At 37.9% G+C, this 21899-nt stretch overlaps 1 protein-coding gene across 1 annotated transcript in view; it reads right to left on the reverse strand.

Annotated features, from left to right (window-relative positions):
- Positions 1 to 1243: 1243 nt before the first annotated feature.
- LOC131586058 (1-phosphatidylinositol 4,5-bisphosphate phosphodiesterase zeta-1-like) overlaps positions 1244 to 21899 on the reverse strand; it is a 49047-nt gene continuing 28391 nt past the window's right edge. The window contains exons 10-13 of the mRNA XM_058852797.1: positions 13199 to 13371; positions 10171 to 10303; positions 8480 to 8629; positions 1244 to 5045 (exon numbers count right to left, since the gene is read on the reverse strand). Coding sequence (XP_058708780.1) covers positions 4960 to 5045; positions 8480 to 8629; positions 10171 to 10303; positions 13199 to 13371 — 542 coding nt within the window. The 3' untranslated portion in view covers positions 1244 to 4959. The remainder of the gene's footprint in view (positions 5046 to 8479; positions 8630 to 10170; positions 10304 to 13198; positions 13372 to 21899) is intronic.

Consider the following 21899-nt stretch of genomic DNA (forward strand, 5'->3'; position numbering starts at 1 on the left):
CAAATTAGACACAGTAAACATGAAAACCAAAAAGCACCAGGTGCAAATTTCATGACAGCCATCCCAAGCTATTATTTCCAAAGGCTTCTAAATGGAAAAGGCAATTTTAACCCCCTGGTAAGACCTTTCTTGGTGTCCTGTTGGTGCTTTCTGTGAGGATCGCCTGGTGTCCTGTCCATTCCATGAATGCAATTGCAAGTGGAAATACAGAGAGGGTTTATCAGTCCAGCCCACAGAGGTCCAAGCCAGAGGGGCTCAGTCTGCCTCTCCTTTCCCTCAGCAGTGCCATAGGTAACAGCCTGCATTCAGATTCCATGGAAAATCCAAGCAGGCAAATGACTTTAAGGCAGTTTCAGTTTTCCATTCTCCTGAAGTGAGAGAATGTCGCCACGTTTGCTTTTTAAATGGCATAGAGAGATTAAAATTTAAAGCATTTTTCCACTGCAAGTGAAATAGCAAAAACATTTCCAGCCATACAAATTTTAGATTAAATGAGCTTCTCTTAAGCAAACTTACCTTTCAGGCCCGCTCTGAGAGCATTTTCCTTCATATTTTTATCAGCCCACATGCAGTTTGCTCAACAGTTTTTGATTAATGCAGGGACTGAAGCATGGGAATTTGTTCTAAGTGCAATTTATTCTTGTTAGGCTATTGCTCCAGATTATTTGGGGTTTTTTTAAAATTCAGAAACTACACCATTATAATTTCATACTTTATCCCTGTGTGTTCTCACAATATTAAGGTAATTTAAAAGCTATTTTAAATCTATAGACATTAATAATTGTTTAAGACATGCTAAACTACCATCTCATTTATTTGGAGAAGTATCAACAGCAGATCTGGAGTATCAGATATATCTAAATTTAGTAACTTCCATTTGCTCAACTGGGTCCAATCTTTCCCAGTTTTCACAGGGAAAATTATGAATACTGATTTTTTTTTTTCTCAAGCATTGTTCAAGACAGGTTTCAAATTTATTTTAAAATGGTAATCAGATTTCACGAGCTTAAGCTCGTGATTCTAAGGTAGAATCTCTTTATATAAACTAGATAAGGTCAAATGTATTTCTGAGGTAAATTCACTAAGTTAAGTGAATTTGGCTCATGGTTAATAGCTTACTATTCTGGATGGAAGTTTAAAGCAATTATCACAAAGTTGGATTAATCATCATCCTATTTGAAGTGCTTTGCCTGTCAAATAGATTAACAAACTTGTATTTTTTTTTTCTATTTCACTATATATTATTGCAGATTGTATATGACAGAGTCCCAGAGCTCCAAGGCCGTGTACTGAAGCTTGTTGTGAAAAGCAAAGGAACATTTGTGGGAGCTGTTAACATTCAGCTGAGCAGTGTCCAGTTCAATGAAGAAAAGTGGTACTCCCTGGGAAACAGTGTAATTTAAATGCTCTCCGAGATGATTCAATTATTTGCCCACTCACTAATGTTTCTTTATCCCATTTCCCACGGTACATTTTGTCTCAGTTGCCCTTGAGAATAGGCAGTCATCTGCTGAGCACATATCCTAACATTTCATAATGCTGTTGTCTTAAATGTGCTACCATGTTCCTGCCACAGATTCCTGACAGCGTGAGTTTAAGGAATCACGTGCTAAGGACTTGTAGCAATATGCAGAAGTTCTTATGACAGCAATGAAGGGCTTGGTTTTGTTAATATTAAATAGTACAGTAAAAATACTAAATTCTCAGTGTGTGGGGCCTCATTCTTTGCCCATTAATTCCACTGATGGTGTTGAAACAATGCTGGTAATGATGTAATTTATCATCATTGCATGTGATGAGTTCACCAGAGGACCATGGGATGGTTCCCTGCCAATACATTTCCCTGCAGATGTCCAGCAAATTTCACATTAAATCTTATCCAATCAATACTTTGGGTTTTTTAAAGAATGTTAGAAGTTTTGATACAATGTCACATTTAATCCAGGACATTAATTTGTCAACAATATGTATCATTGTTTTTTTATTCTGACATCCAAGAGGCAGATATAACTGGTCGTTTGTGTGAAGAGAGGAGGGAGAAGCTGATGTTCATGAATAAAGAGATTATACTGAGTGTGAGCTTTCAGGGGGGATTTATTTAAGCTCATGATGCCACAGATATTTGTTCAGCAGTCTTCCCACATTGCACTCCTATGCTGCATAAGGGGTTCAAGTCAACACATGCATTGAATAGATTTAGAGTATTTATATATTAAATAATGAACATGAGTGGTTCCTTTAAGTTCACAGATGCTAATTATGGGCCCTGTTTTTCTCTAATTTGAGGAAGCACTTAAACACCTCTTTAAGCATTTGGCATATGAGCAGCCACAATGAGCTGTCCATTACTGCCAGACTCTTGCACACACCCACTGACCATGTAAATAAACCTTTCCAGGGCCAGGGGCACAGTTTTAAGGCACAGGAGATGTGTTGATTTGTGGTCTGATCTGCTGTAAATTTTAAGTTCCCTTATACTGGGCAGATCTGACATTTGTCGTACCAGGTGGAAAAGTGGTCAACAGAGGGGTAATAATCCCAGAAGTGAAGATAATTGCCTTCTTCTCCCAAAGGACACCCACAGCAGTCGTCAGAATAGAAAGTTGTATAAAGCTCCTGAAGTGGGACTTGGAGTGTTAGGAAATAAAATAAGCTGGAGTTTTTCTCAGCATCAAACAAATGGACTTGATCAGGTTTTATCTAAAAATACTTTCCCTAGTCAAACTGATGTACTAAGCTCCTCCTCAGTAAGGGGAGGTCAGGGGAACTCTGTTTGGATATTAATATTATTCATCTATTCAGAGCTGTGAGAAACTGTAAAATATTCGCCACATGCAAAGGATATTGGCTGGCACACAGAATATCATCACTACAAAGATCAGGACACCAAACATTTTTGTACTATAGGGTCTCATGGGAGACAAATCAAGTGCCTTGTCATTCAAGCACAGAAAACACACTGAGACCAGCTTACAAAGTTATGGAATCACCTGACCTTACATTCCAATATTGATTTTAGATTCCTCTTAGTCTACTGTCTCAGTTTCCTTATTAAAACTATAATGCAATTTTCTAACAGTGTTATTTCCTGTGACATTTTCTAACACTTGTTTACCACATGCCCTGATTTTCCATCTTAGAGCAACATTTAATGAAACAGCATTAGAATAACAATAAAGAAAAAGAGCATTACAATCTATCATCAGAACTGTCTGTAAACTTAAGCAATATTATTTGATATTAAAGAAACTTGTTGATAAAACATCCTTTTCTAAAAAAAAAATCATATTTGAGTGACAAATCTGCCATTAGTTGTGTAACTGTAGTCCTGTGGAAGGTCAACAATGCTTCAGTTCTGAAAGGAAGATGGGAAAATTGTGTCTTATGGGTAAGATCTACACTGATGTTAAGCAAGTAGTTGTCCTCCTAGATTTCACACACATAATCAACCCTTGATTTTTCTAAAACTCTCCAGTTCTCCTCGGAATACTGTGTTTCCAACTTTCTGAGTTCCCGGTAAGATGTATCCTGAGCTCCCTGCTCCTATGAGGAATATGGTTCTTTACAAACTCTCCATGAATTTTTTTATCTTGCTTTAGCAGCAGAACATTCAAGACTAAGCTAAGGAAAGGTACCAATACTAGCATATGATTTTTTTATTATTTTAATTTTTTTCTGAAAACTATTTTTTCAGGTAAGAAAATGACAGTGGGCACTAAAGAGGAATAATTCAGTCAGAGCCCACTTTTTCCAAATTTAAAGGGAACATTGTATGTATAATTTTTCCTGTCCCCTTGAAAAGCTACAATGGTAAGAGATGTTGTTCAATACAAATAAAAATGCCAAATTCACATGCTTATATCCTAAAAAATTAGCATGATCTCTTATATGTATTGGATTATTATTCTCACTCAATAATTAATCATAAATTTGAAATTAGCTTCAACTGACATTAACTCAATTTTTAAAATATTCAAAAGCATTCAGTGTTTATTAATTGTTTCTAAACATTCATAGAATAATTGAATCACAGAATGGCTTGGGTTGGAAGGGATTTTAAAGATCATCTCATTCCAACCCCATGCCATGGCCAGAGACACTTTGTAGGTTGCTCAGAGCCCCATCCTACTGGTTTTGAACTCTTCCAGGGATGAGGAGTCCACAACTTCTCTGGAAACCTGTGCCAGTGCCTCACCACCCTCACAGTAAATAATTTCTTCCTTATACCCAGTTAAACTTACAGTTTAATTTACAGTTAAATGTAAATTACAGTTTAATCTTTCAGTTTAAAGCCATCCACCCTTTTCCAATCGCTACATACCCTTCTACTGGAAGGTTCTATAAAGTTTCCCTGGAGCCTTTTCTTCTCTAGGCTGAACAGCTCCAACTCTCTCAACCTTTCCTCACAGCAGAGGTGCTCCACACCTCTGATCATTTTCATGACCCTCCTCTAGACTCTCTCCAAAAGATCAACCTCTTTCTTGTGTTGGAGGCCCCAAAGCTAAATGCAACTTCCCAAGTGGGATCTCCTGAGAGCAGACTAGGAGGGTAAAATCACCTCCCTCAACGCTGATTTTGATAGCAGATGTGGGCTATGTTTCCACTTTTTCCATCAGTGGGAACTTCCCCAACCTGCCCTGACTTCCCAAGTGAGGGATCGCGGCTCAGGCCAGTTTCCTCAGGACCTGTGGATGTTTCTCATCACGTCCCATGGACCTGTGCACCTCAAGGCTCCTTAGGTTTTCTCAGACCCAGTCTTCTCCTACAGAAAAACAGCAGTAGGGCCAAGGACAGCAGCCCTTATTTGGGATACCCCCTCCATAATATTCCCTCTGGCTTCACAAAATCATTGTGAATGTGCCTCTCTGGGAATCAGGCCACTGGGGCTGTTGCGAAGCCAGAGATGTTATTTTATTGGAGCAGGGGGCAATCCTCCAGAATGATTTCTTCTGTGGAGCATCAGTGATAATACCAGATATGAACAAAGAGTGATGCAGGTTCCAGCTTGATGCCTTCTTTGGATATCAATGGAATGTTACGGTAACCTGTAAATATAATGACACCTTTATTAGCGTATAAACCACAAGCACAAATATTATGATGGAGTGTTTTTATGATCACCAATGCAAACAAGGCATAATTTATGATTCTGTAAGTAGCTCTTTAAAATAAAATGAAATTATACTAGAACTGAATATCATTTGTGCTGGTTTTTCTCATTTATATATATATAGTATTTCAATTCTGGTATTTTTGGTGTCAGAGTGAAAAAGCCCAGTGTTTTGCAGGATGTGATATTTTTTCAAATGGAAGACTTTCAGCCCAGTGATATTTAAACATGGGCAAACTTACATTGTAACATCCCAGGTTATGTGCTGCACACATTGTTTTGAGAGCAAATGAAAGAACTTGTGAATCAGCAGTGATAGCACCTACAGAACGGTGCTGCAGCAGCCATGCACTGTGCAGCTGAGGCAGAAAAAAGTGAAGTGTAAGACTTTCTACCATGACTTCTTAAAAAGTTAATTTCATATGAGTAATTCACTTTATCAGAGATAGGTCATGCCATCATGAAGCTACGTGTTCATCTGGTTATTGAAGCATTTGGAAAAGCCATAGTTCTCAATTTCAAACATAATTCACTTACCTGCTTAGAAAACAAAACAACTTTTTCTTAAAAATCCCGGCCTGTACTGCTTTATATGACTAAATGTCCCTTATTTAATAACAAGTGACAATGTCACTTATGGTTAAAAAAAATTCTGTGTTTTTTCTATGTATATATGTAAATAATTCCAGCTATTTAAGTAAGTCTGTTTTGTAGAAGTATCCATGTTCTGAACTGCAGTTTTCAAAATCCCTCTTTAGCTGTGTGTGGATGCCTGTGGAGTCTTTGGGAGCCACATTTACCTGGGTTTGGAATTTCTTGCTTCTTTCATACAGAATCATAGAATTGTTTAGATTGGAAAAGAGCTCTAAGATCATCAAGTCCAGCCTTTGACTGAACACCTCCTTGTGAACCAGGGCATGGCACTGAGTGCCACATCCAATTGTTTCTTGAACACCTTCAGAGATGGTGGTTCCACCTCCTGTCTGAGCAGCTCTTTCTAATAATGGACAACCCTACCAGTGACAAAATTCTCCCTGATGTCCAACTGAACCTTCCCTGGCACAGCTTGAGCCATTTCCCCTTGTTCTGTCACACTACACATAAGTTCCTCTGGTATTTAAGGTTCAGATTCTAGGCAGCAAATATTAAAGCTGGTTGTAGGCAATTTACATTTGAGATCAGTTTTTAAGGCATGCACACAATATGTGGAAGGCTTGGTTGATTTCCTATCCAAAGATACACTTCAAAGACTAAGACTAATTTCTGAAGACTTGTGTTCTAGCCCCTACCTACAGAAGATTCTACAAAGTTTCCTGAGAGAAGTAAAACTTCTTTTTTGTTATTGAAATTGCCCCAATTTGCATTAAATGATTAACTACTCTTGGATCCCATGATAATAGAGTTAAAAATTGAATTCCTGTCCTGTATTAGTATTCACCATGGCAGATTCATTGGCACAGGGACTGTAAGAGAGGACTCCCCCCTCCTATTTGCCTTTAACCACCCAGGTAGAGAATTTTTCTCAATTTCAGCCCCTCTGAGTATAGCTACAGAATCACTACATGGAAAATCAAATTCTGCTGCAGCTGGACAGCGAGCATTCCTCCCCAGTGGAGTCTACAGGTAGTTGGGAGTCTGCTGCTGGGGAAAGGAAGGCAGTGTGGATATAGATTTGAATCCTTTCAAAAGAAAATGCAGAGGAGGGAGGAAATGGCACAACTTTGCCCCTCTGGCTGTCAAAGAAAATAAAAGATGTAAGCACTGCTCAGCTTTTGGAAGCAACTTGCCCTCAGGGAAACCTCAGGGATATGAATCCTAGGGACCTGGGGACAGTCCTGTAGTACAGATTTAAGCAATTGGAATGCTGAAGACTAAGACTGAAATCCATGCTCACTCTCCAGCATATTAGGCAGTTCTTGCCTTGTCTTCTGCTTGTTGTGACTCCCTCTGCAAGAACATTATTTTCCTATTTCACTGTTTAGAGAGTACTTGGGTACCTAAAGCAAAACCATCGTTCCAGACCTGCTTTCAGAGATCTCAATGTTAAGCATTGCAATGAATGCTTGTAATAAATTGTAATAAATTTTGAAATTATTTATCACTTTACCTCTTAGAAGCATTTTATTTATGGCCTCTGGGCATTCTGATAGCAAATTACTTTTTTTATATTGTGTTAAGTGGGGATTGGAGCAATTTGTTTGGCATCATTTATAATTTTTGTACCTAGACTCACTCCCTAGAATTTTAATTATTGCACTGAAAATGTTTCCTCAGAAATCTACTGCTCTTACTTTTCCAAAATATGAATCCCTCATTTGTAACCAAAATTATAAAGACATTAAGCCTCACTGAAAATTTGTATCTAAAAAAACCTCAATCAATAATTTTGCAAGTGCTTGTAAGCAGCAGTGCCTGATATTTGAATTTGTCTCAGATATTGTGAATTGTTAGGTTGAGTGTTCTTTCATTATCCTGAAGTATACAAATAAAAGGAAACGAAAAGGTTATCAGTGTAAAAATTCATGTTGTAGAAAAACAACTGAGCTCTAAGAGTAATGTCATTTTTCTTGTATAACTCCTCAGCCTCAACTAAGAATCACAAGCAGCTTTATGACTTCCAAACATGAGGGAAAAAAAATGCACCATTTCAAATCCTGTTAAGCTTAATAAAAAAGGTGTGGTGCCTGTTGCCAGCTCCAGTGTTTTGCCTTGCCGTCTTTATTCACTAATAAAAGCTGTTTGTTTTGTCAGAAATGGCTTTGGAAAGCCAGTGTAGTAAACAGCCATTTTACATAAGCCTTTCTCCTTGGCCTATTGGCTTCTGTGTCTGCTCTTTATGAGCAGCCTTTTCATTACAAAAGTTCCAGGAACTGTACTGGCTTAACAAAAGAAACTCCAGCAAGAAAAATACCATGAATATTTTGCCCTATTTTTAACCATTGTTCTCCACTCTGAAAAGTTGCAGATAGGTTACCTGAGGGGGTTTTGGTGGTTGATTTTGTTTTAATTTGGTATTGGGTTTTGAACTTATCTAAGTGCACAAAACCACTGTCTTCATAGCAGCTCTGACTAGTCTCACTTCTTGCAATGAATTAAAATACCACCTGAGCAGTTTCCATCTAGAATGGAACACTGCAGTGGGAAGAATCACCTGCCATTAATATTGTTCTGATTTCAACATCACGGATTTGCATTCAGAGAATATGTTTATTTCAAAAACAGAGAGTGCCATTTATTCATTTTGTTACAAAATCGTGTTCTAGAAAATAAAGGTGGTGCTGAAGTCTCTCAATGCTACAGTAACAAAAAAAGCCTGGAATGTTGCAGATTTTTTTGAGCTGTTATAAGTGGTTGACATAAAAATATTACCTGTATTCAGGCTCATCACAGGTAAAGTGTACTGGCCAAGGAATTCGTTGTTACACACAGAAATCTCATTCTGCACGCAGAAGCGTATCATTGCCAGTTCTGGAACTTGGATGTTAAAAGAGAATGTTTCATTCCATTTAGGGCTCAAAGCTAATTAAAGGAGAAAAGAAACAGGATTAAAATATGATTTCTTTTTTTTCTACTCTATAACTAAGCTGCTATCACTAGTCTGAACTGGTAAAGAGTTTCTTTTACCCTAGGTATCTGTGCCCATTTAAACAAATAACTAAACTCCCACTGACTGTAGTGGGGCAAAAGCCTAAGATAGTTGGTGTCATCCCTTAAAAGAGAGAAAAATGAGACAAGGATAGTCAGGTTAAGAACTTCTGCTCAGCTTAAATTTTCCTATAGCCATACCAGTTTCATGCTTTTGTCAAAGTTTCTCCTTTCACAGTGTTGGAAATGAATAAATTCAGGTAGTAAAACGTTCACTTGACTAGAAATACAAAAAGAATGTGGAACAGGAGGGGTTTGCCTGGTCTTTAGCAATGTTCATACAGGGAAAAGAAATTCAGGGGCTGATTTAAAACAGCAGCTATCTATAAAAAAGAAAAAGGAAGCATAGAAGACAGAGGCACAGACAAAATGAGATCACAGAAAGCTTGTAGTCTGAGACATCAAGAAGATCTGTATTATAAAGATAAGGGAGTGCTCACAGACAGCTACAAAGAGTACACACTTCACCTGTCAAGCAATTAAGGGATTACTCCTACCAGAGACTTTAAATGAGACGAGTGATGAAGTTACAGCAATTTCTTAAGAAAACCTCGTCATTAAGTTAAGTGGTTAAGGCTGGGATAGGGTTAACTTTCTTCATGTCAACCCCTATGGTGCTGCATTTTGGATTTTTGACTCAAACAGCACTGACTACACCCCAGTGTTTGAGCTATTGCTGAACAGGGCTTCCACAGTGTCGAGATTTCTGTCTTTCTCACTGCAGAGCAGCCTCCCCATCCCAGTGAGGGGGCTGGGGGTACCCAGGAAGTTGGGAGGAGGCACAAGTGGTACAGCTGACCCCAGCTGGCCAAGGGGATGTTCCTTACAAATGGTGTCATGCTCACAGCTGGGGGGAAGGAGGAAGGGAGGGCATTCAGAATTGCAGTGTCTGTCTTCCCAAGTAACCTCAGAGCTCCAAAATGAAGCCTTGTTTCCCTGGGAATGGCTCTACACCTGCCTGCCCATGGGAAGTGGTGAATGAATTCCTTATTTTGCTTTGCTTGTGTGGGCAGCTTTTGCTTTATCTATCAAACTGTCTTCTTCTCTACCCGAGGGTTTTCTCATTTTGGCCTTTCCAGCCCTCTTCCCATCCAACTAGAGGACAACAAGCAAGCAGCTCTTTGGAGCTGAGCTGCTGTCCAGGATGAGCCCACAGCAGTGTGAAAAAAAATAAATTCCACCTTCCTTTAGAAAGGGGGAGTGCTCCCAGCTGTGTGTTTGTGCTTCCTTAATCTACCAGTCTAGAAAAATGGCACACACAGCATGAACTTCTGCTACAGATTTTGTGCCAGGAAATCCTAGTCTAGAGAGAAATAATTGCATTTTCTATAACTCCTTGGGATGCAAAGTTGGTGTTTCCTTATAAAATGTTGTTGTGCTTTGTTCACAGCCTAGAGAAGCAGACTGATGCTCACCATTGCTTCTTACAATACTAGAGTTCTTTCTTGCTTCATCCTCTGGTACACCATGGATTTCTATCTGTACCATGGGGTTAGCTTTGTTGCTCCTTGACGTGCTGCTGCGTGGTAACTGATGGCCACTGATGAGCTGGAAAATTAAAGTTATATTGAAATAACTGTAAGAATGAACTAATTCACCACAGCCATATAGTCACCATAATAGAAATAGCTTTCAAAAGAAATTACTTTAAGTATATGCCAGTCATAAACTGGTGTAATAAACACAGTGGAATCAAGAATATGGTGCTTCCTATCTAATTTACTTATATATATATATATACTTTTTTAGAAACATTGTGGTTTAGGAGCATGTTTTAACTAGATCAGATTGGTCTGAGCCCAGTCCAAACTGACCTTGAATGGTTAGAGGGATGGGATACACATAACCTCTCTGGGCTGCCTGTGCCAGTGTTTCACCACCCTCTTTATAAATAAATAAATATAGAGATAAATAAATAACTGAAATAATATTTTAAACAATAATTTTCAGGTTTTTTTATTCAATAGCTATACATAAAAATTATATATTGCTACTGTACAAAATAATCCTATTGGAATCAGCCTACAGTGATTTTTACATTTTCTGCTATCGAGCTCATGAATTCCAATCTGTGTGGAGTGGATCAGCATCAAGACCCACCGTGACATCAGCATTGTGCTACAGGGTATGTAGCAGACTGCCTCACCTGTGCCTCATCTCTTGCACAGTGTTCCTTAGTATTAGACAAAAACTCTTCATTCAGTGAGCTTCCTGATGTGTTTTGACCAAAATTTCCAAAAACAGGAAATTTTGTCTCAGACTGCCCTGTAATCTGGCACCCAGACTAAGACAGGATTTATGAAAGTCACAACTTTGTCTGCTTTTTATCTATATTTCAGGGTAGCTAGGAAAGAGTCAACATCTGTGCAGTAATCAGCCTTTTAGGAATTAGTATATAACATGTATTGAGAGAGATATACAAGCCTGAAAGTCCAGGTGAAAGATATGACTCCCAATCCTGGTCTCAGGCCTAAGCATCATAAGAGATTCTTATTCCCCTGTCAACCACCCCAAAAATCAAAACCCACAAATCCCACACTTTGCTTTGATATTTTCCAGTGCTTGTAGCACCTTGCCCCAAGAGAAGTTCTAGCCTGAAATACTGAAGAGCAGTGGCTTGGCAAACACTGATGCTCTTTCTTCCTAAGGAATAGCTGCTGCCTTCACCAGGAATCTTTGCAATCACTGATGGGCTGCCCACTAAGGACATGGGAGATTCCTTGCCATGTCCTGAGGGCCATTGCCAAGGCCTGCATGACCCACTGCTAGACCTAGCCTAAGCCTCCCCTGGCATGGGAAAAGAGTGAGTTCTTTCAAGCACACCGTGACCCAAAGCCATAAATCAAATCAATTTTTGAGATCCAAGGTGAAGCAGACATACAGAGTGATGTATAAATTTAGGAAGCACCTTGAACATCCCTATTTCTGCTTCAAAGGCTCTATGCCTCTTGATGGGAATTGTGGCACATTGGGTTAAGGATAAGGAATTCAGTAACATCAGGCCCTATGTGATTTTTCTATTCTTCATTCGTTCATTCATTCATTCGTTCAGAGAGATTTGCCCTTTAGATGTTTTCTATCTTTGCTTTCTGTTGTCATTTCTGCATTCATCTGGTTAGTAACTTTTTCAGCAGAAGCTGCTTTTCCTTTGACTCCTGCTCCAAATTGCTTTTGTCTTCAACCACAATTTCCTGGATTTTGCTGCTGGCTATGAATGGGGCTCTCTGTGCCCTTCATTCCCTCAGCCAGTGGGATGCCATTGCCTCTCTGCAGCCCGCACTATCCAGCCTGAAGTCTCAGTCTAAAGTCCTCAATCTTAAACACAGCCTTTCTCTTCTCCAGCTCCTTCCAAACTCAGACACTTCCTCTGCATTGACAATGGTTTTGTCTGTCTCCTGCATTACAATTCAGGGTTTCTCCTCATCCTAATTCCAGCTTCATACAAATTAGGGCTAAAATAAGTGATGTATTTGCCTGGCTGCCTGAAATCATCCAGCAATGTCTATTCACAATTGGTATGCTCACTGTCAGGACACTAGAATGTTCTTGATTAGGTGCGTGCATTATGTAAGTATTTTATAATTGTCACTAACTATTGTTTTATCTCCGCTATTTATTACTCTGAAAGAAACAAAATAGCAATTACACACTAATTATATGCTAATTAAATAGCATTTATGCAAGTGGTATTCTGTGTAATCAGAAATATTACTTTTTCATTGGGAAAAGGGACTTTTCTAATTAGTGAACAATTATAACAAATCTACTTGACCTCAAAATAAAGGCCTTATCTAATCATTTATTTGTAAATGGCATGCATTTCAAGTATTTTTGGGAAGTCAATCACATTATAATTTGGGAGAAGTAGAAATAATTCAAAGACTTATTAATTCATCCCTCCTTTCACCCTTATTTATACCATTTAAGGATTATAAATAGTCTTTTATATATGCATAGAAAGATAATGAGACTTAAAAGAAGCATAAAGCTTCCTATCTTATCTTTAAAAATTTCCATTTGTCAATTAACATTATAATAGTACAGGTGGTATTATTGATAGTGAAAGAAATAACACCCAAAGTGCACATTTGAATTCTGTGTTTTCAGTTCAGCTTCCACATGCACAATTGTCTGGCCCCTTTTTCAGCTACATTATTTATATTTATTTGTACAGCATCATTAAAAATCATGTATTTTTACAGTCTCCTGGAGGCTCTGAACCCCTACATATTTTTAGCAAGCATAAGTGAAATACAGATGGGAAAGCACCCAAGCAGCAGTTGATACTCTGTGAGAGTTTTACCATCTTGTTGAAAACATTAGTTCCCAACAAACAGGAATAGGAATAAAATGGGGAAAAAAATTAGATAATAATTGCATCTGAAATACATAAAATTTGCTTTCCCATTTTCATGGAACAAAACAACACTTCAGTCATCTTACCCTTATTGACAGAGACATTGGTTTGCTGTATCCTCCCACATTTCGGGGTGTAAATGTGGTATTGCGATCCCTCAAGAATACAGGTTTCAGCACATAGCCACAACCACCATTGTCCAGGAATTTTCCATCTTGCAATTCCATTTGTGTTCCCGGTGTTTGGAAGTTTAAGGCCACTGTAAAATTATATCAGTATTGATTTTAGTGAATTAGATTTGATAACATTTTATAAAAAAAAGTTAAAAAAAATTTCAAATGAGCTTAAGATATCTACATCTTTCAATTCATATGTAGGATCCTGTTATTTCCCTTAAATTAAGTGATACTCAATAACGAATTATTTGTGCACAAAAACAGTACACTCTTTAGAACTGCACCCTCTTTTAAGAACTAATCTATAGATCTTTTTTACATTGCTATACCTCTCTTCCCTTTTCTTTCTAAATTAGACCTTGGAGAATATGAAATAAGAGATCCTTCTCTCTGCAAGAACTGAATTCACATCCTAGTTTCTCTACAGCAGCAAGACCCTGCACTCCAAACCTGCTATCAAAGATCTGGTGCAGAAGTCAAAACCTCAGGATTGTATCTAACCTTAGTTATGGTGCAGAATTCATCACAAAAACATCTCACCCAGAAGATTAAGAAGCTTTAGTTTAGTTAGAATACTCAGTGAAAATACATATAAATTTATAGAACTAGAAGCAATTTTAAAAGTGTTCTTAAATTTATGTGAGCACACACTCTCTTGGAGCTTAATCCTCAAGTACTGGTGATTATTCTAAGAATACACCTGACAGATTTTTTCCTTTCCTTGGCAGTTCAAAACATTTTCAGTTTGCTGCAGCACCAATAATAAAATATCACACTTCTCATCAACAGGATATTGTAATTCATGAGATAAAGCCAACATTGAAATAGACCTGTTTAATGAAATTTCCCCCTATTCCAGTGCAATGGAGCTTCTTGTCACATTCCAAATAGAAAATGCAGAAGTCAAATCAGCAATGAATTATGACATTATGAACCCATGACATGTGTTAAACAGAGAATGATAAGAAGTCATTTACTTAAAAGGATGGTTTGGTAGGAATGAAAAAAGAAGACTTTAAGCAGTTCAAGTGACTCATAATAATTCATAAAGAGGACCTTATTACATTTTCCTGGGAGATAATATGAATGCATTGAATGAACATTTGACATAATGCAAAAATCCTTATTGCAAGTGGAAAACACACAAAATTGTTTTCACTGCAAAAATTACTCGTTCCTTCACTGCTTTGATGATCATTTTAAAATATTCTGAAGCAAACAACACAAATAGGAATGAAGCAGCTGGTACAATGGACCTGATATTTATAATATGATATATAAACACATGTTTTTGGTGGGGTTACTTCTGAAGAGCTCTGGTTCCATAGCCTCAAAACCAATGAATGGGTGGAATACATGAAGTGCTCCCAGAGTGCATCATCTGTTTAATCTGAAAGAAATCCCATCTGTGCTAGCTAAAATTGCTCTGCATCATGAACCAACATGCAGCAAGTAGGAATAACTGGAAACCCTGTCTAGAAAAACCTCAAACAAAACAAAAAAAGCCTCCAAAACAAAACACAACATGCACTCCTGCTTTGATCTAAGTGTTAATGTAAAGACATGATTTTATGTTAATATACACAGGAATTTTGTTTTACCTTTAACAACAGAAACCAAACTTCAGAGTGTTCATATTGCCCATTGCCCACCATTGCCTTTTTTAAACAGGGTTGGTATTTTCTTGGTATGGTTTTGGCAGCGGTTCAAAATTTTCTCTTTATGACTCAACCCATCATCCAGAAACAGCCCCAAATTTGGTGCTATATGATGCTTGTATATTTTAATGCACTGAATCAAGCTGTGCAGAGGATGCTACAGGAGCTGCAACCCTGTGGCCCCTGGAAGTCTGAACTACAGATAAGCCAGGATCTCTCACTCCTCAGGTGAGTCCTAGGCCACACTTTCAGGATACGTGGGTTTAAAAGTGCAACTGAAATTAGGCACATCGAACAGTCAGCTTCAAATAGCAGCTTCCACATGATGAACCAAATTACATGATTGCACATAATGAGACTATTGCTAAATTTACCAAGCTTTATAGGCGACTAAGCAGGAAAATCTGATGTAACAACAGCAACAAGCAAACGAGAATACTTTATATTTTATCACATTAGGAAAATTACTTTTGCAACACAAGTGAAGGGCAATGTTATTATGGGTTGATATCTCTAAACATCAGCACTGTGTTTTCACTTAATTTAATTTGACCTTAAGAACAAGTTAAAAAACGCATGGAACAGTAGTTTTAATTTACTTACTGGTTTCTTTGTATTGCAAGTTTTAAGGTGATTAAGCAAATGTGAGATTTTGTGTCATATTCTCTGAGATGCAAACCTCTACTAAAACTGTTTACAGGGCTCATAGCTGCTTGGAGCCTCCCAGGGCACTACTTTATGGTGCATTGATGTACAATTTTTCTTTTTAAACAGGTGCAGTATAGCCCTAACACTTCTTGAGAAATGGCAAGGATCATAAACTAAAAGCTATGCCCAGCAGCTTGAGCTGAGCAATATCTTTCTGCAAACAATCCTGAACTTCTACCCAGTGTTTCATTTTAGCTTTGGTGAATTCAAGAGCAGAACTGTTCAATAATATTCTTTGTACTTTTGTTTTATGAAACAGTATAAATTTAATGCATGTATGAAGAGAGATTTAAACTGACAGTTTATTTTGGAAAGAAACCCAAATGAGCTTGCAATGAAACCATCTGAGCAGTACATACTCTTAATGCATGGTTTTCATGGGGAAGTAAAGGCATCTGAAGTTGAACACGGTGTACATTAAATTTTCTCCTCAGTCCTTTCATTAAGCACCAGAAGAATTTTAATATTGACATCAAAATCAAAGCAGCACAGCAAAACATGGGCTCAGGGAACAACCTGAGCAAAGCAATTCTTCACTGTGATTCCTGCACCTAAAACAGATTTAACTATTCCTAGAACCATGAGGCTAAATCCCCTTCAGATCAGAGTATTGAATACTCAAATCATCTTGCAAAGTACCAAAGCTGCCATGGCAGTCCCAGTAAGCCCCAGATGTAAATAACTTCATATGGCAAATTGAGGTTAGGAAATAGACTAGCTCCAAAAAATGAGCCAATCCATAATACACAGAAGAATATTATTTTTGACCCCAAACCTCTGTATCACAAGCAGTTAACTGAAGTCAGTTCCACCACTAATTGCAGAACTAAAGACACTCTAAATATTCATACACAGCACCTTCTATAGGTGCCACCATTCAAGACATAATTGATTTGTGGACTAAAAGCAAAAGCTTTGTAAAACCAAAATGATAATTGTGACTGTGATTTGAAGGCATTGAGGAAAACTGCACATCTTTTGATCCTGCCTCTCATTAATATTCCCAGTGGGACTTTTAAATTGTAATTTTTTATTTTTTGTTCTTTGCTTCCTGGTTCTATCAGCTACATCACAACCATAAGGTTTAATGCATTTTCCCATTTAAATGGGAAGATTTTAAAATAGATAAGGACACATTTGTCACCATTTTTTCTTGAAATGAGTTACTTAATTGCATTTTATGCCATTTAAAAATGCATCTCAAAATGTATCAATTTTATGCCCTTTCAAAAAAACTCATATTCAGAAAGCACTCACAGTGCCAATGTTCCTATCCCCATGGTTTACCTCACTCATTTGAATCTAAAGAGATGTAATAGATCACACTTTTATCAGCCTTCTTGTCTTGCTCTCAGCTCTTTCCAGTTGTCTGTGCTCTTAAAGTGGGCCACTCACAATGAATGCAACGAAAATCTGTGCCTCAGATATCCCAAATCTGAGCTGAATTCCACCCAGCCTGGGAAATGCTATTGCAAACAGGAGCGTATCCTAATGCTCTGGAATGTTGCCATTGCTTATGAGATGATCAATGTGATTGGATTTGAAGCCACTGCTTTCATTCCACACCAGCACTCCAAGCTGGGCACAGACTGTCTAGGCTTTCTTCTCACATGCAGGTCACAGCTGCACTCAATCCTTCACTGCCCAAATTTACAGAAATATTTCAGAAGTCCAGGAAAGATGGAGCGAGACTATTTACAGGGGCATAACAGGACAGGGGGGAAGAGCTTCAAAGTGAAAGAGAATAAACCCGTGAAGAGGTGAGACCCCACACAAACTTTATGAGCAAGGACTTTGGTCTACTAGACCAAAAATAAAGAAAAAAACCTCTATTTTTCTACCAGAAAAAAACAAAAACAAAAACAACATATAATGATTGATTTTCCTACAACACAGAGCAAGCTTATATGGACAATATACATTTTGGCATAAAAAGTATCACCTCTCTTCCTGGCAAAAAAAAAAAAAATCAGTAAAACTGTATTTTTTCTCTTCCCTAACAGACTCCAAATTGTATTAATCTTAATGATAACTTCTGGCTTCATTTTTCACCTGCACATTTTGAAATGGTTGTTTTCACTCTACAGAAGCTTGATTTATGGCTTACAATGTGAGGGATTCTGCCGTAGGAAGAGGGACTGCTCCTCTGAGAGCTGAATAAATGCATAACTGCGTGACATAACATCCTTAAAATGTGCAGTCAGTCTTTTTTGTATGGTCTTTGGGCCAGTTTAATACTGTGGCTCTAAAGACACTGTCATTAGAAATGTGAAGAATCCAGTCACACAGTTCATAACTGCTGACATTGCTCCTACTTCATTACAAGTGGTCCTACTGGAAAAGAGATGTCAGGTGATTAAGAGTCCTCCATTGTCCAAGTAAATCTGCAAAGGGTTTAAGTAGAGATCCTCTCTTGTGAGATTCTCATGGGAAAAGTACCTAAAGCATTTCTGATAAATTATCAGATCTAAAAATCTAAATTGATTTTTGCTGTCTAATTAATGTGTCAGTCTGAAAGTCACACTTCAGTGTAAGTCTGAGTATTTTTGGTTGTCATTTGACCAATTTTACACCTGAAACATTTCCAAAATAATTTTTAAAATTTACTTAACTTGTGATTCTTGGCAGAAAAGTGAATATTATCAGCTTCCCTCTCCTGTTTTAGTCTGGAGTCACTGACAGGTTTTAGAACAAGATCAGCAACTACTTCAGAAACAATTGTGTTCCTGCAATTTTTTCCCATCTTCCTTTAAAATTTATTAGACTTCACATAAATTATTTACTATTCTATTGGTTGTCTGCAGTGAAGGCAGCTGGAAAAACTGATAAAATGGAATTTCAATGTTTCTTTGCTTTAAAGTGAAATTCCAGTATCTATGACACACACCAAAAACTGCCTAAAAAGAAGCAGAATAGCCCAAGAGCTTTTTCATAAACCTGGCAGTAGAAGCATTTCTGCAGAAGAGACATAAAACCTTCATTCAAAACCACTCCCAGCATTTGGAGCCATTCCAAAGGAAAGTTGAGTGCATTTGGAGAGCTTCATATGTTGAATCATATTATCCCACCTATCTTGCAGGTGTCTACACCTGAATTAGCTGTACCACTTCACTCTTTGTGAAGACTAAATCAGTGAAATTCAAGGGAAAACATTAAAAAAAAAATTAGTCCTCTAGGTTTCACTTGCTAAGGAGGCATTTCTGGACTATTAAAACCAGTAGAAGAGAGCAATAATATAGTTATTGACACAGAACCCAAGCAGGGTCAGGTTTGAGTCATTTTAATTTCCACAGGTGAGGCATACCAAGATCAAAATTAGTTGGTTTCTTTTCCCTTGGTTGCTTCAGAAGTTAAAATCAGAACTAGTTAGAGAGCTCCTTATCACTCCTCTTTTCATGCATCATTTTTTACCATATTTTGTCATATTATTGCACACAAGACTGAACCACAAAACAGATGTGACAAAATTGCCAAGCTGCATTTCAGTGTCACAGTCCAAAATAAAACCTACAGAAAGTAAAAAACCCATCATACAAGTACAACTTTCACAGCAGCATATAAATTTATGCACACCCCAAAAAGCACATATGAGATATTCTGAAATAAAATTCTCTACCTACAACACCATGGTTTTCTCCTGTAAGTTATGGCATGTTTTGGTCATTCCTGCAGAGTGCTTTGGTACATGTAGAACATTTCCAAATGCCACATTCAAAAGGTTATTTAAGTCTTTTTTTATTATGATTTTCACCAAGGCTTTCTTTCATTTTGGATTTTTGTTGTTTTTTTCAGTCTATATAAAACAACTGATATCAGTTTATTTAAATAAATGTCCTGAATTTTATTTCCCTGCATAAATCTTTCCATTTCATTTTATTTCCTAAATAAAAAGGAGACATGGATACATCAAACCAGTTCTTTCCAGTGCCTCACTGCAGTTGTATGCAGGAGGCATACTAATTTTCACAGACTATGAAAAGTGAGGGTTTTTCTCCATAAGACCTCTTTTTTCCCAAAACCTCCTGTTCTTGTGAGTCTCAGTTTTCAGAGAATGGACAGGGAGTACACAGTGATATCCAAAAGCTATTTTGTGGAAACTCTGTACTTTTTACTGAGCTTTTTAACTTGCCTTCCTCTGGAAATTAGGTTTACACAATTACATGTCTTGTCCTCAGCCCCAAAAAGTCTTGAGCCTGTTGGACCATTTCATCCTGCTTTAGCTGAGTGCCAGGCTGCTCCAAGTTAATATGTTCCAAGCAATTCAGAGAAAATTGCTGGCAAGGTACAGAAGAAAGCACTGTTTTGAGTCAATCACTAAGGGAAGTGAAGGAGTAACTCAGTTCTCATAATTACAAGATGCAGAGGCCTGGAAGGCAGTGTTATGTGTAGGTTTGAACAAAACCTAATATATTTTCTTTGCCCAGCCAGAAAGGTTATGGATGTTAAAGGAATGTAAGCTTGCAGGTGTGGGGAGGAGAAGGGAGTTAAGAAGGGGAATAGGTGGCAAAGAGAAATCCAAGAGTCCTTTGAAGAGTTTCAGGGAATTGCAAAAGGGATCTAGAGGATTCACTTCTGTGCATGGGGTGTAAAGCACAAAGGCAGGCAGACAGGAGGGGTGTGTGAATTATACAGACATGGGACAGATATAAAAATCAAAAGTCTGTGTTAAATCAGTGAAAGGACATCAGCAGAAGATTCACTGAGATACCCTCACTTTGGGAGTTGCATTGTGAAGAGCTGCTATATTTCTGCCAAACAGCTATCTAAAGCAGATTAGGGAATTAATAGATCTAACATAGCTTGGAAATAATGTATGTGGAGAATTGTTTTTAATCAGCCTATTCCCATGTGAAAAATAGAGGGGTTTTTAAGTGAAGATGCAAAGGAAGTGACCAAGAGGGCAAATCTAACCACTTCCTGCAGATTTTTAATTCTTCCAGGAAGGGGCCCAAACCCCCTATGCACCAAAAGTCATATGTTTTGCATATAAATGTTTAGACTGACTTCTCATTAAGGCACACTTTGAGTAAACAGCCAGTGTAGTAATTTTGAAAGATTTTGGCACTGTCTGTGATCTAACAAATGGCTATCCTTTGCAGAGATAAGTGTGGAGATTCACAGGCTAGAAAGAAAACTAGTAAATTGCAGTATGATAAGACTGGGAGATTAATTCAATTTTAAATTAAGGACCTCTGGCGAGTGCTTTCTCTAAGAATGAAACAAACTTCCTAGTTTTTAATGGCAATGTATAGTTTAGATAGCAATGATAGCACACAGGGAGGGCAGCACCCCAGGTAAATAATCCAGACATGGCACTAAGTGTGGATGAACCACAAGGACACAACATAATCAAACCAATTTCACACAGTATGGTGATGAGAAGATACTTGGATAGTCCAGCACAAGTCCAAATCTGTACTGCAAATAAGCATTTATGAGGACATAGAAGCAAGTCAAATTTATACTAAATAGTAATTTTTGTACTCCTTATGTAGTTACGTAAAATAACAGTCAGGATGGAGAAAGTAACTTGTCACAGAAGATATATGGAGAGCTGAGAAAGGAAACAAGTGGAAAAGGAAGCCTGGAACAAGGGTGACATAAGCTCCAGGGCCCTACAGACAGAATGAAATCTGTGCCTGTCCTTGGATGAGTGTGTATTTCAACATAACAAGGTGAATCCACACCTCTCACCTCTCAAAACCGAGAGCCTAAGGCAAAGTGCCCTGCTCACCCCACAGTCTCCCTCAGGTGGCCTTGGCAAAGACTCAAAGACAGAATATATACCTGGGTACAAAAACTATTCTGCTCTACTTTACCTAGGGCTGAAGAAAATTTAGCAGGCAGACATAGAAATATGTTCTGGAACTGAGAATCTTTTAAACTGAAGAATAAACACGTGAAGGTAAAATGGTCTCTAAAGCCATTAAAAAGGACAAAATGCTTACAGGTGAGAGGTTTTCCAAAGCCTGCTGGGTACAGAAGTCATGCCATGCTTATTTTGAAAAAATTCAAATAAATAACTTTCAATGAAGAAGCAGAAGTTACCACTTTTTTTGTTGCCCAGGAAACGAATATGTTTTGTACTGGAAATTAAAATTCTACATCTGAATAAAGACTGGAGACTCCCAGCAGCTCCCAGCTGTCTCTGGATGTTGTGCTGACCAGGAATGTTTGAGTGCTGCCTTGTGTAGCATATCCTGTTCTGGGAATTTTTGGCACTACTATCAATTGTTGTGCTCACA

This window comes from Poecile atricapillus, chromosome 18 (assembly GCF_030490865.1).
Source record: "Poecile atricapillus isolate bPoeAtr1 chromosome 18, bPoeAtr1.hap1, whole genome shotgun sequence".
NCBI classification, from domain to species: Eukaryota; Metazoa; Chordata; class Aves; order Passeriformes; family Paridae; genus Poecile; species Poecile atricapillus.